Below are 22,223 nucleotides of genomic sequence, written 5' to 3' on the forward strand. Positions count from 1 at the left end.
CCTCGCAGCCCCCTCAGTGTCAGAGGCTCCTCTCTGATCCCCTTGGTCCCTTCTCTCTCCCCCTCCCTCCTGGTCTCCACTTCTCTCGGCTTCCTCTCTTCCTACCCTGGCCCTGACCTCCTCTCCTGTCTGTGTGTTTCGGCTTTTCTTCTTCCCTCCATCTCTCCCCACCCGCACCCCCCTCTCTGCTTTCTCTCAGCAGGCTCCAAATGGAAAACATCTGTTCCCTGGAGCTTTGCAACAGTCCCTTTTGTTATTTTTTTCTGAGGCATCCTGATCTAACCCTGCACCCAGAGCTGGCTCCAGTCTCCCGGTCGTTCCTGCCAGTTCCGAGCCCTCTGTGCTGGGAGGAGGGCTTTCCTCGGCTGGTCCTGAGGAGCAGGGTGAAAGAGGGCCCAGAGGGCCCAGGGCCAGGCCTGAGGCCTTGGAGGTACCTCCCCAGGTGAGACGGCTTCCTAGAGGCCCCCCAGCCCGGAAACCCCAGAAAGGAAGGGGGGCCACCCGGGCTAAAAGGGCAGAGCCCTTCCAGGGCAGGAGATAACGTTAGACCCTAAAAAGAATCCACCTTGAGCTCCAAGTGCCGGCGGGCGGTGTCTCCAAAAGTTGTCCCTTAAAGGAAATAAGCATTTCCCTATATGGGTGCCCAGAATAAAGGAGAAGGAAGGGTCGGGGAGGGCAGGGGAGGAGAGAGAGTAAGAGTAACAGAGAATCCAAAGGTCTGAAGGGACTTTTTGGGTTAGCCTGGGACCCAGGGTGCATGACGCATTGACTCAGGCCACACGGCGTCAAGGCCCTGTGGTCCTGCGTGCCCAACTTCCTGTCCTGGGAGCTCTCCTCACGAACTCAGGAGGAGGGGTTGACTGACAGAGAGGAGGGAAGAAGGACAAGAAGGAGCACAGGAAGAGAGGACGCGGGAAGGGGGCATATAAGGCCAGAGGGAGAAGGGAGACTGGAGGGAGAGAAGGGAAGAAATGAGGAGGAAACGGAAACACGAGAGTCGGGGGAGCCTGTTGGACCAAGGGTCAGATGCAGCTTCTGTCTCCACTGTGAACACTGCCCTACGGCCCCACCCAGGTCCCCAGTCTGCCTGGCCAACAGCAGGGGCAGCACCCACTTTCGAGGCCATCTAAAGAGCCAGGGCACCAGCGCCCAGATGGTGTGGATCTGCCATCTGGAAGCTGAGACTCAGGCCAATTTTCCCCGGACACAGGAACGCCCACAGCTGCCCGCGAGCCCTTGGACCCCCAGGGCAAGGGGACTCTCCCTGCACCCACAGCCCTCTCTAGCATGCTCTTAGCTCCCAGAGACGTGAGCTGCAGAGAGGAAGGTGGGTCTTCCTGCCCTTCTGGAAGGCACCTCCCGACACTCAGGATCCTGGAGCATCTATGGGGCCGGGTGATTCCCCCATTTTCACACAAATCCACTGCCAAAGAGGAGGCATTTTTGAAACTCATCTCTCAGGCAGAAACCCTCTGTGAGGCTTCTCACTTCAGACTGGAATGGGAAGGAGTCTTGAAGAGGTTGGGGGGGGTGGGGGTGGGGCAGGAGGACAGTTGGGAGATGAGGGATACATTTCCCAACCTAAGTGCGGGTTAATGATGGAGCTTACTGCCAAGACAGACTGGGATGCAATTAATCTTGAACCAAACTGGGAGATTAGCTCATTCCAAAATGATAAAGGGCGATAGTCTTCTCTTCCTGGAAATCTGGTGCAGCTGGAGGAATCTTTAGGCTGGGTGGGTGGGGGTGGTCATGGGGGTTGCTGATGACAATACTAGTAGCTTGGGTCAGGTGGGGGTGTGGAGGCTTAGGGTGATCTGCTCCTGGCAGTCCTTCATTCAAGGGGTGCTCAGCACATGCTTGCTGGTGATGATGATGGCCATGGGAGGGGAGGGGGCTCATGCAGTGAGGATTCTCCAGAATCCTCCCACGCTCAGAATGGAAGACCTAGGCTACCTTCTTGCTTCCCTTTTTGCCTGTGGCAGCTACCCACCAGTCTCTCCTCCTTTCTTCTATAATGACAGATCCCCTGATTTTTGATGGGGCACATGTATACCCAGAATAATGGCATCTCCCAGAGTCCTTTGCAGGTAGATGTGGTCATGTGACTAAGTTCTGGCCAGTGGATCATGAGGGGAAGTGATGTATGCAAATTCTAGGACATGTCCCTCCAGGGACGGGGTGTCCCCTTCTCCCACCCTTCCTAGTTAAGCCTTGGAATGTGAATGTGGTGGAGAGCCACCTTGGATCACAAGGACAAGAGCGACACCGCAGTAAAAGCAAAGCCAACAAAAAGGAAGGAATCTGGGTCCCCGGACCAGGAGAGCAGAGCTGTCATCCTAGTCAAGGCTGCCATCTCTGAATTGTTACAGAAGGAAAGAGAAGTGTGTACCTTATAGAAGCCACTGCTATTCTGCATGGGTCACACACCCCAAGCTTGTCTCCTAATGCCACACAGCCCAACCCTCACTTTGCACCACAATTCAAGCACTTGGATTTTGTTCTCAGAGTTCTCCGTGGGCCAAATGTCTAAGATAATTCCAGAGAAGAAAAGCTAATGTGCAAATTAATGAAGAATGTTGGCTTATACCAAAATTCCCAAGTCTAATTATAGGCTTCAGGAAGGCCTTTAACCTTACTTGGAGTTACCAGAACATACTGCCACCCTAGCAGAAAGCAGCATTTCTCAGAGATGCAAGCAGCCTTGTAAAATGCAGAAAGGTTGTTATCTGCTAAGATGAGTCAACAAGACAGACCATTAACACAAAAGGCCTTAGGAGTTCCAAAGCAGGTAGCATGCACCTCCCAAATGCGACCACTCATCAATGCACTGCCAATATATTCCTTGAAGCTGGTGAAACCCCCGGGGAGGGTGAAGCTTTCTGCCCCAGGCCCCTGTGGTGGTGGGGCCCCAGTATGCCCATCGGGAGCTGTTAGAGCTCCACGTCTTAGAAGATGACAGGGCATCTTTGCCTCAGAGGAAGCCTAGCTTGTTATCCCTCTGGATTTTTCAAAGTTCTTCCTACTTCAGATGCAACAAGTGACGCTGGAGCACAGCCCCCGCATCCCTAGCATCCCAAGGGAGCCTGATGTGCTAACTGGGGCAGTATCTGCATTATTAACATGCTTCCCGGTCTAGTCTTTTTATGAATCCTTGTCCAATTTTTTCCCCCAGATTTAGATCCTGTGGAGGGGAGAGTGGGGGCGTCCTGCATACTAATGTGTCCATATGTGGAAGCTACCAGTGGGGAACTGTAGATCCTCAATCAACAAGCACATTCTAACTCTGACTTGCAGAATCCGCAGGTCCCAGGAAGGGAGTGTCTCCTTCATCTCTTCTCTCTGTCCTCGGGGTTATCTTATCGACACTGCCCGGGGTTGGGGGGGGCGGGGGTGGGGCGTGCGGAGAGGCAGGGGCGGGGGAGGGGCAGCAGGAGGGTAATCAGTAGCAGGTGAGGCACTTCATGCCTGGGTCAAGGGGTCATGTTGGATTCCACTCACCCTATCACCTTCCTTTTCCTTTTGCTGCTGCTACCATTTTCTCTCATTCAGGCACACCCCGCCTTGGTTCTCTCGTTCCATTCTAATCCCCCTCACACCCACTCCAGTATTCTTGCCTGGAGAATCCTATGGACAGAGGAGTCTGGCGGGCTACAGTCCATAGGGTCGCAAATTAAACTTTGCCGAGCACCTACTATGTATGTGCTAACTGCTCGACACACACTAGCTCATTTCAGATCAGGACAGTAAATGAGCTGTGGGACTCTGAACCTCCTGCCTCCTCAACACTCACAGACCCTCCAACTCCGGGGTGGCAACGGTGCCCACTAGCTATCAAGAGAGATCATTACCTGAATGGCGATCCTTGAGTTCCCAGCCCTCTACTTTCAAAGAACTCGGCCACCAGGTCTTGCTTTCTTGGGGCCAGCACACCTCACTTCTGTTCTAGCTCTCCCAAGAGTTCTTGGGGGTCTGAGTCCTAACAGGTTTTCTTCAAGACACAGCTTTCCCACCTGGGCTGCCAGGGCAGACCCGCAGGAGCCAGAGGGGTCCTGGGTGGGAGCACTCACCAGCCTGAAGCCAGATCTGTTCCAGCGTGGTCCACAGCTGCATGGGGCCCTGCTTCAGGACCGAGCTGGGCACGGTCAGCTCTGACATGGCCTCCTCCAGCCGCGAGGCAGCAATGGATGATGCCCGCCGAGAGCCTGTAGAGCGAGACAGGAAAGGCTGAGCTGCAGGCCTGGTGGCAGTGGCTGCATAGCCCTGCAGGAGCGGCAGGGCACACCGAGTCACAGCAGGGTGGCCTGGCCCTGCAGCTGCAGAACAGTGCACAGACCCATTAGGAGGGGCCCATCCAATGCCTCACCCATGCATGAGAGAGGAGGTGGGTTACTGAGGGGCACTGAGGCAGTAAGCCCACTTCTAGGAGTCAATCCCTAAAGAAGAACACTGTGAATGTTGGCAATGGTGGGCATTCTACCACCGCCCAGAGACACTGAAGACAGAAACGATCTCGATGTCCATCAGTGGGGACTGATTAAAAATAAGTGAGAGTATAATCATACTGGACAATGCAGTCATTAAAATAGCAATGCGTAACTATGGGTACTGACGCAGAAAGATGGTGACGTTATGCAGTTTGGTAAAGAAATAGAGGAAAATGACAGAATGTGAAAGACTAGAGATCTCTTCAAGAAAATCAGAGATACCAAGGGAACATTTCATGCAAAGATGGGCTCGATAAACGACAGAAATGGTATGGACCTAACAGAAGAAGACGATATTAAGAAGAGGTGGCAAGAATACACAGAAGAACTGTACAAAAAAGATCTTCACAACCCAGATAATCACAATGGTGTGATCACTCACCTAGAGCCAGACATCCTGGAATGTGAAGTCAAGTGGGCCTTAGAAAGCATCACTACAAACAAAGCTAGTGGAGGTGATGGAATTCCAGTTGCACTATTTCAAATCCTGAAAGATGATGCTGTGAAAGTGCTGCACTCAATATGCCAGCAAATCTGGAAAATTCAGCCGTGGCCACAGGACTGGAAAAGGTCAGTGCATTCCAACCCCAAAGAAAGGCAATGCCAAAGAATACTCAAACTACCGCACAATTGCACTCATCTCACATGCTAGTAAAGTAATGCTCAAAATTCTCCAAGCCAGGCTTCAGCAGTACGTGAACCGCGAACTTCCAGATGTTCAAGCTGGTTTTAGAAAAGGCAGAGGAACCAGAGATCAAATTGCCAACATCCACTGGATCATGGAAAAAGCAAGAGAGTTCCAGAAAAACATGTAATTCTGCTTTATTGACTATGCCAAAGCCTTTGACTGTGTGGATCACAATAAACTGTGGAAAATTCTGAAAGAGATGGGAATACCAGACCACCTGACCTGCCTCTTGAGAAACCTGTATTCAGGTCAGGAAGCAACAATTAGAACTGGACATGGAACAACAAACTGGTTCCAAATAGGAAAAGGAGTACGTCAAGGCTGTATATTGTCACCCTGCTTATTTAACTTATATGCAGAGTACATCATGAAAAAGGCTGGGCTGGAAGAAGCACAAGCTGGAATCAAGACTGCCGGGAGAAATATCGATAACCTCAGATATGCAGATGACATCACCCTTATGGCAGAAAGTGAAGAGGAACTCAAAAGCCTCTTGATGAAGATGAAAGTGGAGAGTGAAAAAGTTGGCTTAAAGCTCAACATTCAGAAAACGAAGATCAAGGCATCCAGTCCCATCACTTCATGGGAAATAGATGGGGAAACAGTGGAAACAGTGTCAGACTTTATTTTTTGGGGCTCCAAGATCACTGCAGATGGTGATTGCAGCCATGAAATTAAAAGACACTCCTTGGAACGAAAGTTATGACCAACCTAGATAGCATATTCCAAAGCAGAGACATTACTTTGCCAACAAAGGTCTGTCTAGTCAAGGCTATGGTTTTTCCAGTGGTCATGTATGGATGTGAAAGTTGGACTGTGAAAAAGGCTGAGCGCCGAAGAATTGATGCTTTTGAACTGTGGTGTTGGAGAAGACTCTTGAGAGTCCCCTGGACTGCAAGGAGATCCAACCAGTCCATTCTAAAGGAGATCAGCCCTGGGATTTCTTTGGAAAGACTGATGCTGAAGCTGAAATGCCAATACTTTGGCCACCTCATGCGAAGAGTTGACTCATTGGAAAAGACTCTGATGCTGGGAGGGATTGGGGTCAGGAGGAGAAGGGGACAACAGAGGATGAGATGGCTGGAGGGCGTCATGGACTCGATGGACATGAGTTTGAGTGAACTCCGGGAGTTGGGGATGGACAGGGAGGCCTGGCATGCTGTGATTCATGGGGTCGCAAAGAGTCGGACACGACTGAGCAACTGAACTGAACTGAACTGAAAAAAGCAGCAGACTGCAAAAGAGAGCACAGTTTTATGAGAAGCAAAATACAGGAATGTTTCCGAAAGTCTGAAAGGCCACTTATTAAGGTTTGAGTGGTGAAATGATGGATGACTTTTCCTTTCTCCCTTTCATATTTTTACTTTCTGTTTTCACAAGCGCCTATTATTTCTTTATAGAGAAGTACCCTGGAGGAGGGCATGGCAGCCCACTCCACTGTTCTTGCCTGGAGAATCCCATGGACAGAGGAGCTTGGTGGGATACTGTCCATAGGGTCGCAAAGAGTCGGACACAACTGAAGCGACTTAGCACGCACGCATGGTGGAATGATGGATGAATTTTCCTTTCTCCTTTTTATATTTTCACTTTCTTTCACAAGTGCCTATTATTTCTTTATAGAAAAGTCCCATCGGAGGTTGGGCTGTGAAGGATTCTTGGGTAGCGGCTTGGGCCAGACCGTGTGCCCTCTGGAGCACTTCTCCCCGTGGCAGTCCTGAGTAACACTGGGTCCCTGTTCAGGATATACAAGCTGTTGACATTTACAGTTTACGAGAAGGTGAAATGCAAGCTCTTTTTTTTTTCTCTCTCTCTCAGAGGTAGTAAAGGCTCCAATAAACTCAGGAGACCTTGGGGCAAAACCACAGATGACTTCAGTTTATAAGGCAAGTGTTCATAGAGTCCTAATAACTTTGTCCAGAGTTCTCCCCTCTCTAATCGCCAAGACGCTACACTCCCTGGCACCGTTGCCTCCTTGGAGTCAGCAGCTCTACGTCCAGCCCATCGCTCCTCAGCTCAAATCAGGTGCTGGGTGTGGCTTCGGGAATCAGCTTCATCTCTCGACAACAAAGGCGCAAGTTGGTTCCCAGCCACAGGAGTGGAAAAGATGAGCAATGACACCAAATACAACTCCCTCACACGTTCATTCCCGTGACTAATTTTGCTTGTGTTTTTGAGGAAGGTATTTGCTTTAATCAGGTCCTGGGTAAAAATATGTTAAGTCTGCAGATTCTAAACTGGTTTGAATTTCACAAGCCATGGATGTCAGGATTAATTTTTCCAGGAAACTATAGTCAGATTTAGGCTGAAACAGAAGCTCAGCCCTTCCTTTCTACTTGACTTGATCTGTTGAAGACATTATCATGGCAGACCTTGGCCTTGAGCTTTTTTAAAAAACACATTTCTTTGGCCGTGCAGGATCTTCATTGTGGGAAGTCTTCGTTGCGGCATGTGGGATCTAATTCCCCGACTAGGGACTGAACCCAGGCCCCCTGCATCGGGAGCATGGAGCTTAGTCACTGGACCACCAGGGAAGGCCCCTTGGCCTTGAGCTTCAGCCTAAGGGGAGACGGTCTCCGTGCTCCACACAGTCCTCTCTCCACCCGTCTTCCCCACGCCCACACAGAGGATGGGGTCCCTCTCTTACCTACACCATCTGCCTACTTCCTGCCCCTGGGCCAGCAGCTGTCTTGCCACTCTGGGCCCTAAAGAGGCCCGAGGGCAGTTCCTTAGCACAGGAGCTTGGGCAGCAGCCAGCCAGAGGCAGGATGGATTCCACCAGGCCGGGCAAATGCTCAGGCTGGGACAGGGAGCTGTGGGCTTATGTGGACAGCTGCCCACGGGGCACGTTCTTACCAGAGTCTGCATCATGGGCATCAGGCAGAGTCAAGTGCATGCCACTCTGTTTCTTCAGCGTGAGGCCCTCGCCAAGGCTGCCATCTTTTTCCAGGCCCCTGGAAGGCAAGGGAGGGCCAGGCCCCAGTGAGGTGGAGGGCTGGCAGGGAGAATGAAGGGAGCCTTACGCCAGGTAGGCTCTGGGGCTGAGAGTTCAGACCTGAGAACGGAGCTAAAGATCACTGGGAAGGACAGAGATGAGCAGCAGGCCAGATACAGCTCAGGCTCAGGATTCTAGAATCTGGTTCATCCCAGAGCTGAAGTGACATGGTATTTCTCCTGATCGCCTCCTGCCCGCTCCCTTCCTCGTCCACAGGTTGTGCGCCTGCGAGGCTATCAGCCTCCTCACTAGTCCCTACCGTGACCACATTTTGTTTCTAGAGCTACATGCTTACTCATGCTGTTGCCACCAAGGCCATTCCTGCAGTTCTTGAGATCCACCCAACCCCCCACTGCCTTTAGAACCCAGTCCAAGGTCCCCGCCTCCCTCTAGAGGCTTCGAGCTGCTCATCTGCTCTTTGTCACTGTGGATCCCAGTGCGCGCATGCACACACACACACACACACACACGCTGAGGATGAGAAACCCTCCCGTCCATCTAATCCTCTTTTACCTTCTGTGTCCTCTCGGCGTCCAGCAGAGAGCCAGGTACAGAGCAGATGCCATGAACTGGCTTCCATGGAAAGCCTGGTTTTTGCGGACCAGCCCGCCCCCTCAGCCTGCCCTCCAGGCACGGAAGGCCCAGAAGCCACTCCCTGCCTCAGGGTCCCTTACCCTGGACTGCCAGAGTGGCCCTGGAGGAGCCGGAGGGGGCCCTTTGGTGGCAGATAAACAGCGTGGCCATCTTATCACACCTCCCCCAGTCCCCCAGGTCCCTGCAGCTCCCACACAGCTAGGGAGGCTCCTCTTTTCTAAAGAGTGGGGTGTGGGGGAGCCGCCAGCTCGGAAAGGTTATGCCCATCTTCGGGCGCACAGCCCCCAACAGCACCCTGTGACCTTAACCTGCTGACTGCGGAGTCTCAGAGGACTGAGGCCGAAAGGGCAGGAGAGGAGGAAGCGGGCCCAGAGGCCTCCTCCCTTCAGAGTGGACCCACAAAGAACACCAGGGCATCCTTCTGTCTTAATGCCGGTTCACACTGAGCTCGGGCCTCTGGGTGCACAGCCATCTTTGTCGGCGTTAGAGGAAACCATCCAAAAAAGCACAGTGGGAAAGGGCTGGCTCCTACCCTGCATGCCCACCTCTCCTTCTCGGGGAGGCACAGATGCTCCTGCCCCTGAAAGAGTGTGAAAGAGCCAGAGACCCTGGGGGAAAGCTGGGGGCTGCCCCTCCTTAGCTGTGTGACCCTTGCCAAAGCTACTTAACCTTTCTAGATCTTACTTCTCTTTTCTTGAAATGGTTATTGTGTGGAGTTAATGAGCATGAGAATGTCAACATCACAAGGCTGTCGTGAGGATGAAATGAGGATGTGGACTGGGGCCCCTCCCACGGCGGCCTAGAGTAAATGCACAGACACAGCCGCTGCTCCCAAGGGGGCTCTTCTAGGGGCTCCAGAAAGGGCTCAGCTCGGGGACCTCCTGCCACCTGGTCCTAGGCCCCTACCCTGAAGAACCCGACACCCGGACAAGAGGAGACAGTCCACGCTAAGCATTTAACAAAGACCCGGATGGAGAGTGTTGCACTGGGGCACCAGAGGCCAGGCACAGGGGGCTCCCCAAGGGGCCGTGTGGGCCGGGCCGGGCCGCGCAGAGCAGAGGAAGACAGCCAAGGTGCAGAATGGGAGGTGGGGCTGGCAGGGCGGGGTGGCCCAGACCTTCAGGCTGTGGATTCTGGCCTTGATCCTGGACTGCCCCAGTCCAGATGTGACAAGTTTTTGCTCTGTGGCTTCAGGTTCAGAAAGAACACTCCCTATCCTTGGGAAAGCCAGGAGGGGACTGGATTTTACTCTCTGCTTCCAACAGTTTGCCTCCAACTAGCTGGCCAGGCTGAGCCCTGCTCTACCCTGAGTGCGGGGGGGGGTCCCCCCCGAAGTGAGGGTGAAGGTGGTGGCTTGAAAAGACCCCAAGGCAAACCCGACAGCTCCACAGCTCTGCTGCTCCTGGAGGGGAGCCACAGGCTAAGCCCTACACGTGGAGACAAGGCTGCAGCTCAGAGGACCGTGATCGCCTAGATGAGCAGGCAGCCAGCCATCCGGCTGAGAGGAGTGCTCTGCCAGCTCTGGGGCAATTCTTCTCTGCAAGTGGAGCCAGGCCACGCACCTGCCTGCCTGTCACAGCTGGTGAGTGGCAGGACGAGGGACATCCAAAGGCGGGCCCCCCACACACCAGAGTCTGGCCCTCACTCTACAGCACCCAGCTTCCAGGTGGTTCCCCATTTCCTTTCTGCAAAGTCCCTCACTCCAGAGCTGCCTGCTGGCAGCTTCCACCCACCACCCTGCTCTGCCCTGGAATCTTCCAGGCCCAAAGCCTGCAAAGAGAGGGCTGACCCCACCCTGCCCAAGGATTTTATTCGGTCAGATTATCCTGGGGCCTCCTCTGTAAATTCCAACTTTAGAGACATTGTTTTGGGGATTATAAGAGGTTGCTAGGTTCCCAGAGTCCCAGTGAAAGGACAAGTGCCCACCAGAGGGGGGTCCCCTGAGGCGGTAGGGAGATGACACAGCCAGACAAGGGGAGTGGAGCAGAAATGAAGCCCATTTCTGCTTTGGGCTGCACAAGCTGAGCCCGAGTGTCTTGGCAGGTTTCAGCAAAGACGTTCTGCAGATTCAGCCTGGACAAGAGTGCCCTGCTCTGGTCGAGAATCTCAGAGCTGGGGACTGGAGCAGGAGATGGGATGTGTGGAGATGGTAGGTGAGTGGGGGCCCTTCAGGAACTCAGCTTCCTCCTCCTCTTCTCCCAGCTTCCAGATGGAACCAGGAAAGAAGTGACAAGCTCCACAGGCTGGGGTTCAGGAGACTCAGGTTTAAGCCCAACCACTACCACTCATAGGAGAGTGGCTCTGATACATTATATAAGGTCTCTGGGTCTCAGGTTAAGAACCCTGGGGTGAGGATAAACTATGACAGTGGATAAGATAAAACCAGCTGATGGGGGAGGTGCTTAATAATGATTTCTCTTCCTTCTTATCCCCCTGAACTTTAGTTTCCTAAAGAGCCTTTTTCTGTCCTTCACAGAGGATTGTCAAAAGATTAAAATTAGGGCAGGCCATAAAAGGCCCCAGGAGCAGTAAGTCCCATGCCCTCATTCAAACATCCTCACCACCCTCTCACCCATCAGGCATCATGGCCACTCAGCTGTAGACTGTTGCTCTGGCAACCACCACCTCCCAACTCCGTCTGGAGGGACCCGCCACTCACCCCAGCTGGGAGAAGCTGTACAGGGTCTGCCACAGCTGCAGCATCTGTCTACAGGTCACTAGGGCTTCCTCTGGGCCTTTCAGGACCTGCTCCAGCTTCACCTTGGTGAACATCAGGCTGTGGGAGGAAGAAGAGCAGTGAGAACACCTGAGGGGCCCCCTTCCCCTGGCTTTCCTCCCAGGGTGGAACCCCAGGGGATTCTGCCCCACCGGAGCAGCCCCATCAGCCCACCTCCCCAGCACTCAGGAGGCACCGTGCCCACACGCACGGCGGTGTCCGTATCCCTGGATCACGTGCTCTCTCTCTGCCTAGCTCCCCATCCTCTCTGCCAAAGCACAGAGCACTCCTCTGCGTTCGTCAGCATCCCTGCGGCTCTTGCTTATCCCGATCGTGTACCATCCCGCCCACCTCTCAAGCACTGTCTGCCGTGGTAGCGGTCTCCCTCCACACCCTCAACTCTGCAGCATCCCCCTCACCGAACACATGGCTATCTTTTTACTTACACACTCTCCAGGCCTTATATCAGAGACAGACCCAGAAGGAAACTGACTCAAGGAATGAGGCTAAGCAAGGAACGGGTGAAAAGGTCGCAAAAGGGCAGGGTTCTGCTTTCCCTCCTCACCAGCATGCAACAGGTGCTTGAATGCAGACTGTATCCTGACCCTGAACACCTGAGGATGATCAGGTTTTCCTTTATCTTCACTGAATAGCCTAACATTGCCAGTTCTCCTCATATATTCAATAAGATGAAAGTGACATGAAGTCTTATTCAGTCACCGTTTAGGAACAACAGAATCTCTTTCAACCCCCCCCCAAACCTGAAGTCCTCTAGGGTAAGAACAGTGGGAACAGTGGGGATGTGGCCCTGAGAGAGGCTGGGAAGAGAAGGAAGGGCTGGTCCTACCAGAAGGCAGGTCCACAGCAGGGGTGGACAGCTGCCCCGCTCTGCCCAAGACAACAGTAGAGACCATCAGAGCGCTGGCTCAGCATGACCACCCTTTAGTTGTTGGGGAGTCCAGGGTCCTGATGAGGGCCAAGGCAGTGGCTATTTACCAACATGTATGGAAATACTGCAGTCTTTTCACCACGGGTACTGCCAGCTACACTGACGCACACCAGCTGCCTGGCAGCCTGTGGAGAACTTGGCTGAGCCACTGAGGCCCAAACAAGGCTGTGACTCCTGGTTCTCCTCAGGTGGTGAGTGGTGAGCCTCCTTCATTCACGACGCTGCTGCTGCTGCTGCTAAGTAGCTTCAGTCGTGTCCGACTCTGTGCAACCCCAGAGACGGCAGCCCACCAGGCTCCCCCATCCCTGGGATTCTCCAGGCAAGAACACTGGAGTGGGTTGCCATTTCCTTCTCCAATGCATGAAAGTGAAAAGTGAAAGTGAAGTCACTCAGTCGTGTCTGACTCCTAGCGACGCCATGGACTGCAGCCCACCAGGCTCCTCCGTCCATGGGATGTGCCAGGCAAGAGTACTGGAGTGGGGTGCCATTGCCTTCTCTGATTCACGACACTGCTTCTGGGCAAATCCGTGGTCTCAGTACCCTGGTGGTAGGTGCTGGGGACACTGGTCCTGCCATCCCCAGTCCCTTTTTCCAGATTCTTGAAAGGTCCAACACCCCACAAGTATTAGGAGCCTCTGCTTTAGGAACATGAAGACACAATTTTGGCCTTCCAGGTTACGATTAGCGCTAAAAATGACAAACTGCTCACAGACTCCAGGGCTGGTGTTCTGGGTCCGACTCAGAACAAGGAAAAGCACAGATGAAGGGGGTCTTTCTGGGACTGGTGTTTGATGAAAACGTGGGGTAGGATGTGGCTGAGAGTTGGGGGAAGGAGGGGGACTGTGGTGGGCTGTGGCTAGAACAGGTGTTGGTGCAAGTGAAAGCTCTCCATGGGGAGGGATACCCAGAACAGCAGAGTCCCCATGGCAGGGTGACTGGGAGCTGGTTCCCTGGACAGTCCCTTGGGCAGACCAGTCCCGAAGCACTCCTCTGCTCCCAGATCTCCCCAGACTGGCCTTCTCTGCAGCATGCCCCTCCCCACCAGGGCCCGTCCCCCTCCTGCTCTCTGGCTGTGTCCCTGAGAGCCAGCAGGGGTTTGTGGGGTGGATCCAGCCACACCATGTGCCCGGAACAGAAGTGGCCGAAAGCTGAGCTGGTGTTACAGTGACTTCTACCAACACAGGCTCTTCTCCTCACGGCTGCTGACATTCCATTAGCATGAGCAACCCAGGGTGTAATTTCTCAACCCAACCACATCCTTTCTGGGCTGGGGCAAGCGCTCTGACAGCCCTCCTCTGGCTGGATCCCTCAGTCCCAGATCCCTGGAGGCCCGGGTCAGCTCCCGAGATTTCCCTGGTCTCACAGTGCAGCGCCACCAGGACCATCCTCCTTGACAGGAAGCCCTGCGCCGACCGTGACATCAATCAGAACGCCTCTGTGTGCCACCTTCCATCCCGTGACCCTGGGCACCCATGTGGTGCTCACAGGGTATTAGAGGCACCCTGGACCACAGGGCAGGCTCCCCGGCTCATCCATGCTTTGTTTCACGCTGTCGCCCTGCTAGGGCTCCCCCTTCCGCTGACACGTGGCCAGGTCCTAACCAGGTGTCACCCTCTGACCTTCTGTGTGTCCCCATGGGGGCCTCACCCCCAGGGGTTTTTACTACGTCGTGGGCACATGGGCATCCACACACAGTGGGCACCGCCGAACGCTCTCCACCTGGTAACAGGGATCAGCAAACCACCCCACTCCTTGTCGTTCTTCTAGGACAACCAACTACTGGTCCTGCTGGAGCAAAGGGCTCTCCCTCTCCCATCTGCCAGGATGGGAGGCCCAGTTCTTCAAGCAACGGTACAAGGAGGCTGGCAGGGCCTAGCGCGCCACTATGGATGGTGGGGCCGCAGCCTCATCAGGACTCTATGCTTCCTGGGTGGAGCCGTGGGGAGGCTGCTGGCAGTGGGGGCTGGGAAGAGAGGGGGCAAGCCCTGGCTCCCCACTCCCTTCAATCAGCCCAGCCCCTGGCATACCTTTTTATACACTGAATGAGTCTAACATGTCATCTGAAGAAACGATTCTGAGACTTAAAAAAAAAACAAACACATTTTAATCCAAAGTTCTAGTCCTCCGAGAAGTGTGATCACCCCTGCCCTTCTCTGCTTAGGACAACCTTCAGTTAGCATTTAAATCACTCTCTCTCATTTATACATGTGTGTGTGTGTGTGTGTGTGTACACGTTTTCTGTTTTTCCACATAGGCTTATGCTTTTAACAGTGAAGAAACACTAACATCAAGCATTTACAAACTCAGATACTCTAGAGAACACTCAGCAGCCAGCTGTACGTAGAGATGGTAAAACTACCATCTGTCTTGTCCTGGGTCTTGCTGTGTGTCCCTGCCTGGGTGACGAGTGCCCACAGGGCAAGACCCTGCCTCCCTCCATGTCAGCATCCTCCTCGCTTCCCTGGTGCCTGGCACAGAGCTGAGCACACGGTGTCCGTTCAGCTTAATACTATGAGGATGTGTGTGTGTTGTTACAACCCTCCAGCCACATTTTGGGTCTCGTGGTCCACGGTAAATCGGAGTTGACTTCTGAAGGCACCGCTTCCCGCTGCCGGCTCCCAGCTAGGAGGCAGGTGGGGAATCTGCTCGCGGATGCCTCAGAACTGCAGCGAGGGCTGGACTCACACAGGCAACAGGCAGAGTGCCAGCCAATTCCATTTTAAGCTGTCCAGAAGCAAAATGTCCCAGGGCCTGGGGAGGAATGGGGAGCTCGGGACGTGACAGAAAGGCATCTGGCTCCATGTGACTCCATCTGGCTCTTCATCCCAGAGAAGGGTCCCCAGGCAGAGCCAAAAGTACAACAGAGGAGAGTCTCTGAGGCAGGAAGGCTGGGATACTGGAGTCCAGCAGTCCTCCAATGCCCTGACACGAGCCAATCCGGGGAACGGCCCCGCTGCTGTCCTGACCCTGCCCTATGACGTCGCTCAGTGCACAGACACTGGCCCAGGAGCGAGAAACCTGAGCCAAAGTCCCAGCTTTGCACTGCCACCCAGCTGGCAGGTCACAGGTTCCAAACCTGTGACATAGGAGTGAAGTCTCTTGTCCCGTCTGCCCCAGAGACTCCTGCAGGATGAACTGTGATGACCCAGAGCAGCAGCTGAGAAGCCCACAGCTGCACTAACTCCTCAAGCACAGGCCTGCCCGAGGCTCTGGGAAGGGATTCCTTTATACTTGCAGGTCTGAAAGGCCCCGAAAACCAGCCTTCAGGCCAGGTGCCTTACAAGGCTCTCAGAAAGCCTCAGACCTTCACGGCTTGTTCAGCAAGGCACGGGGGATGAAAGATGGGCATAAGAAAGGAAACGGATGAGAAGGGATGGACAGTGCCTCAGCAATCCAGGCAGAGCAAAACAACCTCGGCTGTGACCCCCACTGCAAGCCCTTTCCTGTTTTTTAAGATGTAGAATAAACAGTGAGGTCTTTTAAGGCCGAATGCCTTTGCCACGCCGCCAAGGCATCTGAAGGCACACATGAAAGTGAGTGTGCTCTGGGGAAGGGGAAGGAGCAAGGGGCAGTGTAGACGCCACCGCAGGGGTGAAGCTGCCAGGGCTGCAGGAGAGTTCCAGGTGCTTGTACTCTGCACAGCCCAAAGGCTGAGGCATGAGTGCCCTGTTCCTAGCCGGGAGACCAGCGCAGCTGCGGCCCACCCTCTAAGCACTCACATCCTCCTGACGAACACCAGAGTCATGGCAGTCCCTGCCGGCCCCCTTCCGGGTCAACTGCACGGGTCAGCACCTGGGGTCAAAGACAGGTACTCATCGGACCCAAACAGAGCCAGTCCCTGTTGAACCATGACCAGTCTCAGCCCTGCAGAGTCAGTCTGCCTGTCTGCATCTGGGCCAGCCCTCCTCCGGTGGGGACGACAGAGACCAGTGAGGTCAGCGTCTCTGGGTGTGGCCACAGGTCACGGCCTTTGTAAGTCTTTCTGGTCCCTCTGGCCAGGGGCTGACGATGGAGGTTCCCAGGGGAAAGCAGGGGTGGGCCTAGCACCGCCTCTCTTCCCAGGCCCTCTGCCTGGCCTGCACTCCTGGGCCAGGATCAGCCTTCTAATTATTTGTCAAGAGGATCAAGACTTGGAGCTATTCCCACCTGAGGCCAAGACAAATCATTTCTTTCCACTGCTATGAAGAAGAACTATCTTAGGGTGGTCCTCCTCAGAACTGGGTGAGCATGAGCCTTTCCAAAAACTTTTCTTAGAAACAAAACATTATTCTGTAAGTGGGGGATATTTTTGTGACAATGGCTCTGGCTAAGCCAACAAGCACTGTCCTGGGGTCAGAGTTCATCCTGTCCGTCCCCCTCACCCAGGGTCTCCAGTCATCTTCCTCTGCGCCCCGTCCCTGCTGCTCACCCCAGCATCCCACCCCCAGTGGCAGGGTGGACGCTGGCAGAACTGAGCTGGCTGCAGGGAAGGACATGGGCTGTGTGGGCAGCAAGCACAACAGGTCCACGTTTTTACTTTCGTGTTCCTTGAAAGAACTTCCCTGTAAAATATACTCAGCATGTGCAGTAAGCAAGACTTGGACATGGTAACTGCTGTGTACCTGAGGGAGTCGCCTCTGGCCCCTGACTTACTGCCCAGCACACAGGAGGACATCGTACTGAAGCGTGCCCTCTGGCCTCAGACGACGTGGGTCCACTGCCAGGACCTGCTGCTTCCAGGCAGGTGCCTCGGCCTCTCTGAGCTTGACCAGCTGTTGGTAAAGCAAGGGCGGTTAACAGCACCATCATGGAGGGCTGCTGGCAGGACTACAGGCAACAGAAACCGTGAAGGCAGCCAGCCCTGCTGCATGGTGACTCCTCAAGAAAGGTCAGCCATCATCCTGAGACCCCTCCATCATTACTGGTCTTTCCTACCGGGCTCCGCGCTCCAGCAGGGACCACATCTTCCTCATCTTTATATGCCCAGTGGCTCACCTGACGTCACTCAACAAATCATCATTGGATAACAGAAGAAAGTTGAGTCACAAGGACTCACTGAGGCCTGGAAGGCTGTAGGGTCCCCAGGGCCGAGAGCCAAGGAAGTCAAGTTGCAGAGCACCTGTGGAAACTCTCCCCTCTTCCCAGTCCCGCTGCCCACGTGTGTCTCCCCGGCCCCGGCCTCTGGCTCCTGGCCCTCATGGGAGTCCTCTGTGACGGGAGAGGGTAGTGGCAGGTATGGGGAAGGCACGAAAGGGGGCATTATCTCTTTAAAGGACAGTAATTAGTAATTCCAGCTGACGGCCACGCTGCGTTGTTTTAATGAAGAGTTCTATTTTTATAGAAAACACATAATTGAGTGGAAAAAGCAGGCTATTCTCTGAGTCACCACAGCCACACCTTTGGAAAGTCTTAACTCCTCAGCCAGGAGGCCAGAGCCTGCACACAGCGTGGGCTTCGGTGGGAAGTGGGTCTCTTCCCAGAAAACGGGGCCTGAGTCTGAAGACCCAAGTTCAAATCCCAGCTTCCCTTCCTCTAGCCCTGGGACCCCCGGCCAGTCATTTCAGCTTCTCAGAGCTCCAGTTTCAAATCTGTAAAATGGGACAACAGTATCGCTACCCCCTTGGGGCTTTAGGAGAAAAGAAGGCATACGCAAAGCCTCGCCTTCCTAAAGGGTTCACCCCTTCCTCACTACTTACCCAGCCCCGGTCATGCACAACCACTTACGTCTGCGCTCTCTGCCTCTCTTTCTTCATCTGGAAAATGGGAGTTAACAACAGTTTCTACACCTCCCAGGTTGCGAGGAAAGTGAGTGAATGCGTGGAAGGTGCGCAGAGCAGTGCCTGGCACACAGCCAAGCACGGGGTGTGTTGCTATTTGATTATTATTGAAGTGCTTGGGGTTCAAGCACAGCAGGGTTGTTCAGTGAATCAGCTGGCTGGTCAGGGTTGTTCAGCGAATCAGCTGGCTGGGGTTCTAATCCCTGCTTTGCCACTCATCAGCTATCTGACCTGGAGAGACCAGCTAACTCTCCAGTTAGTTTCTTTAGACTAGGAGGGTAAGACCGAAAACTCAACAAATCAAACCAAGACAATGACAAAACAGGGTAAGGGGATGTGAGAGCACTCTGAGGGCTGTAAGAAGCCAACATCCCCATGCGTTCCCTGCCTCCCTCCCTTCCTTTCCTCCATCCTTCCAAAAGAGCAAAAACAACTCCTACAGTCTGCCCATCAGGGGGTCTATGTATGTGCTGGATGCCCAGCTGTCAGTTCCCTACAGGGAGGAAGAGGAGACAGAAGACAGGCCATCGTCTGTCCTCTGTCCCCAAGGTGCTTCCACATGCTCAGGGAAGCTCGAGCAACAGACCAAAGGAAGCAGAAGGGAATCAGATACTCAATGAGTGGGTCAGCTCTGAGTGCAGGAGCTACAAGGCAAAGTGGAGCCCAAGGGGAGTCCCTGAGGCTGGGCAGAATCTGGAAGCACCGCAGCGAGGGAAGGAGGGCACCCCCTGGGGCTGGGCCAGCAGGGGCAGGATCAAAGGCCTGGAGGTGGGGCTCCACGGCCCACTCCCAGCCCTGGATCGGGGCAGGGGGAAGGGGAGGAGCAGCCAGTGTGTCGGAGCCAGCCACTCCCTCACCTCCACTGGGGCTGTGATCATCTGGCTCTTACCCCGGCCAGGGCAGTGCTGAAGGACACAGGTCTCAGAGTCCTCTAAATGCCCCGCATCTGGGAGAGACTCCACCAGAGCGATTAACTGATTCAGCTCACACACTTGCTCTTCAGGACATTATTTTAAAGCTCTAACAGGAGACCTCCCTGATAAGGGAGAGGGACACTTACAGTAACTTTTCTCGGCCCTAAAAACCAGTCATTTTCCCTTGGTTCTGGAGGATTACATTGACTCATGTCCCCTAATCTTTTATGGTTCACACTGATCCTCTTCCTCAGGGGTCCCCAACCTCCAAGATCTAATAACTGATGCTCTGAGGTGACGCTAATATAATAATAGAAATAAAGTGCACACTAAATGTAATGTACTCACATCATCCTGAAACCATCCCCACCACACCACAATCTGTAGAAAAAGTGTCTTCCGCGAAACTAGTCCCTGGTGCCAAAAAGGCTGGAGACAGCCACTCTATCTGACTTTGAAGCTTTCAAATCCTTTAAAATCAACAGCCCTGCAAGCTTTCACCTCCAGGAGCGAGCACCTCTGTTTCAAAAGTTCTGCCCCACCCGCGGAACAGCCGCCTCCACCCAGGGCACCTGAGGCCTAACCTGAGCTGACTGATGGCTGACCCAGTGGGCCTTCAGGCCTGGCTTCCCTCAGCTCCGGGAGACCAGTTTCAGTTACCTTCAGGGGACTCCCCAAAGACACATTCTTGATCATGAAAGATATGAACACAAACCGCACAGAAGCCATTCCACAATCACTCTGAGGTGGAAGAACTTCCAGAAGGATCCTTAATTGGAACAAAAGTTGGCTCCCAGCCCAATGTAAGAAACCAGGAAGCAAACACCTTGTTCTAAAATTGCTGCCCAGTGAGATGATCTGGGGACCTGAAGACTACCCACTGCAGAGGGCAGCCCTACTTCAAGGGTATCAATGTGCCTCCTGGGCCCTCTCCCACCTGCAGAGGCCAGGCCACTCCCGCTTGAAAACCAAGGGCCCAGCCACAGCACCTGCCTCCAGCAAATGTTGACAGCAGTGAGACTCAGGAAGCAAAGAGCTAAAAACCACTTTAAAACAAAGAATTCCTTCTGGAAAAATCTGTTTTCCTTCCTTCCTTCCTTTCTTCTTCCCCAAACAAAATAACCGAGGTCATTCTAGTTGGAGTGTGAGCAGAGGACTGCAGGGAGCAGGAAGACTCAGTGACTGCAGTGTCACATGCAGTGAGGTCCTAGGAGGCTCCCCAGAGCCATCAGCGCAGGGAAATGCTGAATGTCAGACTGGCTGAGCCGAAGAGGAACTGACCTTTGGGGAAGAGCGAGCCGGTGCCAGCGATTACGCCTGGCTTAACACTTCCCTCCACCACATGGCCTTGCAAGTTCACCCCAAGGCTGCTACCCTCATCGGGGCCTGTGGCAGCCAAGAATGTTTAATGAACCTGGCGAAGTGAGAAACTATGCTTGTGCTCATACCTTTGATTCCAGCCCCTCACTGGCGTGCTGGTATTTCAGGCATCCTTTTGATCCACTCCAAGTCCCTAATAAGAATCACCCAATAAACACAGTGGGTTTAAGTCAAAGACATTAACGGAAGCCCCAGGACTCTGATCCCTTCCGCTTGGTGGAATATACGACTCGAAGTTTGTCACATGCAACCTGTAACAAAGGTGAGGCGGGCCAGGTAGAGATCAGAAGGGTGCCCTTGAGGCCTACGTTGGCCTTAGCGGGATTCAGTCACCGTCTGGCCCCAGCTAACGCCTAGTTATCAGCTCAAACATTTTCCAAAACAGCCCAGGTTTCCTGGGGGAAATGCTGTGACTGGTTCCATTTGTTTACAAGTGGCAAGCCGAGCTCTGGCTTGTTGAGAGACCCATATAGCTCCTGCTCTGGGGAAAGCTCCCTAGGGCTCCAGACAACCCTTCCCCTAGGACCGTCCAAGGCCCGCAGGACCTGGGCTGGGCAGAAACTCTTAAGAGGGGTGGTAAGAGGGGAGGGGAAGGGCAAACCCAGTGTGCTCCCCTCCTGCCAGCCCAATAGCCTGGGCTTTCAAAACGGGTGTGGCAGGCTGCCAGGCCTGGGGTGGGAGCAATGACTGACAGGCTGGTTATTGGAAAGCTCCCATCATTAGCCCAGGAATGTTGTTTGGTTACTATGGCGACCTTCCCTACAAGCAGCCTGACTAAAGCGCAAGGAATCTGTTACCTAAAACCAGCACCCTGTGGAGCCCATGGCTTCTGGAACAAGCTTATCAGTGGCCTGTTCCCTTGACTCTCCTAGCTGAGCCTCCCAAGCCCAGGAAGGGAGAAGGAAACAGCTAAGACATCGCTGAGCTTGCTATGGGGAACCTCTCGAATTCCAAGGCCCAGCCTGGCTTGGAACCCAGGTCCAAATAGGGAGCCTGCTGCCCCCTTGAGGCCCCCTGCAGACTGGCCAGGGGCAGCCTGGCCAGCACATGTGTCCAGGGCTTAGTGGAAAGCCCTCAGCATTTCAGGAAGCTGCTCGGGTGTCTGGTTCTCGTCACGCCAGGTTCACGCTGTCCCTGCAGGGCCGTCAGCCACTGCCTCATCACGTTTCTGCCTTTTTAAACTCAAGCTCCATTAACTAAAGGTCACCTCACAGCACGGAAATAAAGATCCCCTTTGCTATGTTTTCTAATCCCTGAATTTGAAGTCAGCTCCACAAAGGCTGGGATTTTCTCCAGGAGTCTTGAGTCCTGGAAATGGTGACCTCCTGGTGGCTGCTAGGGAGCCGGCACACTTCTTCTCAGCTTCCACTGACCCTCCTGTGCAGGACGCCCTCCCCTGACCCACCACGTGTGCTGCCCTCCTTGAGCCCCCTGTCGCAGCATTATGCTGTGGACCATTTCCCCTTCCCCCACTGCTGCCCTTGACCCGGCTGTAAACTGACTGTGAGATCTTCTCTTGTCTGAATCTCACAATAGACCCTGGAAGCAGAGGGAGGCAGGAGAGATGTCAGTCTTTCAGCAGCTGAGGAGGGGACATGGGGAGTAGGAACAAGCTGCTGGAGGGAGCACAGCTAAGTGACGGCCAGGGACCTGCTGCGGCTCCCACGTGAGGACAAGCCAAGAGGAAAGGGTCTAGTCCACTCCCCAGCATCCCCCTGTGCCAGGCCTCCCCCACCCGACACGGGCC

The 22,223-nt window shown here is 54.0% G+C and overlaps 1 protein-coding gene across 6 annotated transcripts in view; it reads right to left on the minus strand.

Annotated features, from left to right (window-relative positions):
* Positions 1-22,223, minus strand: part of TTC7A (tetratricopeptide repeat domain 7A) — a 123,495-nt gene that overhangs the window by 16,075 nt on the left and 85,197 nt on the right. For all 6 annotated transcript variants that reach the window (XM_086327090.1, XM_086327093.1, XM_086327096.1 and 3 more), the window contains 3 exons: positions 11,421-11,537; positions 8,029-8,126; positions 4,071-4,205 (listed from right to left, as the gene is read on the minus strand). In XM_086327090.1, coding sequence (XP_086183216.1) covers positions 4,071-4,205; positions 8,029-8,126; positions 11,421-11,537 — 350 coding nt within the window. The remainder of the gene's footprint in view (positions 1-4,070; positions 4,206-8,028; positions 8,127-11,420; positions 11,538-22,223) is intronic.

This window comes from Bos grunniens, chromosome 11 (assembly GCF_055505025.1).
Source record: "Bos grunniens cultivar Pamir isolate PY7600 chromosome 11, Bosgru_T2T1.0, whole genome shotgun sequence".
Taxonomy (NCBI): domain Eukaryota; kingdom Metazoa; phylum Chordata; class Mammalia; order Artiodactyla; family Bovidae; genus Bos; species Bos grunniens.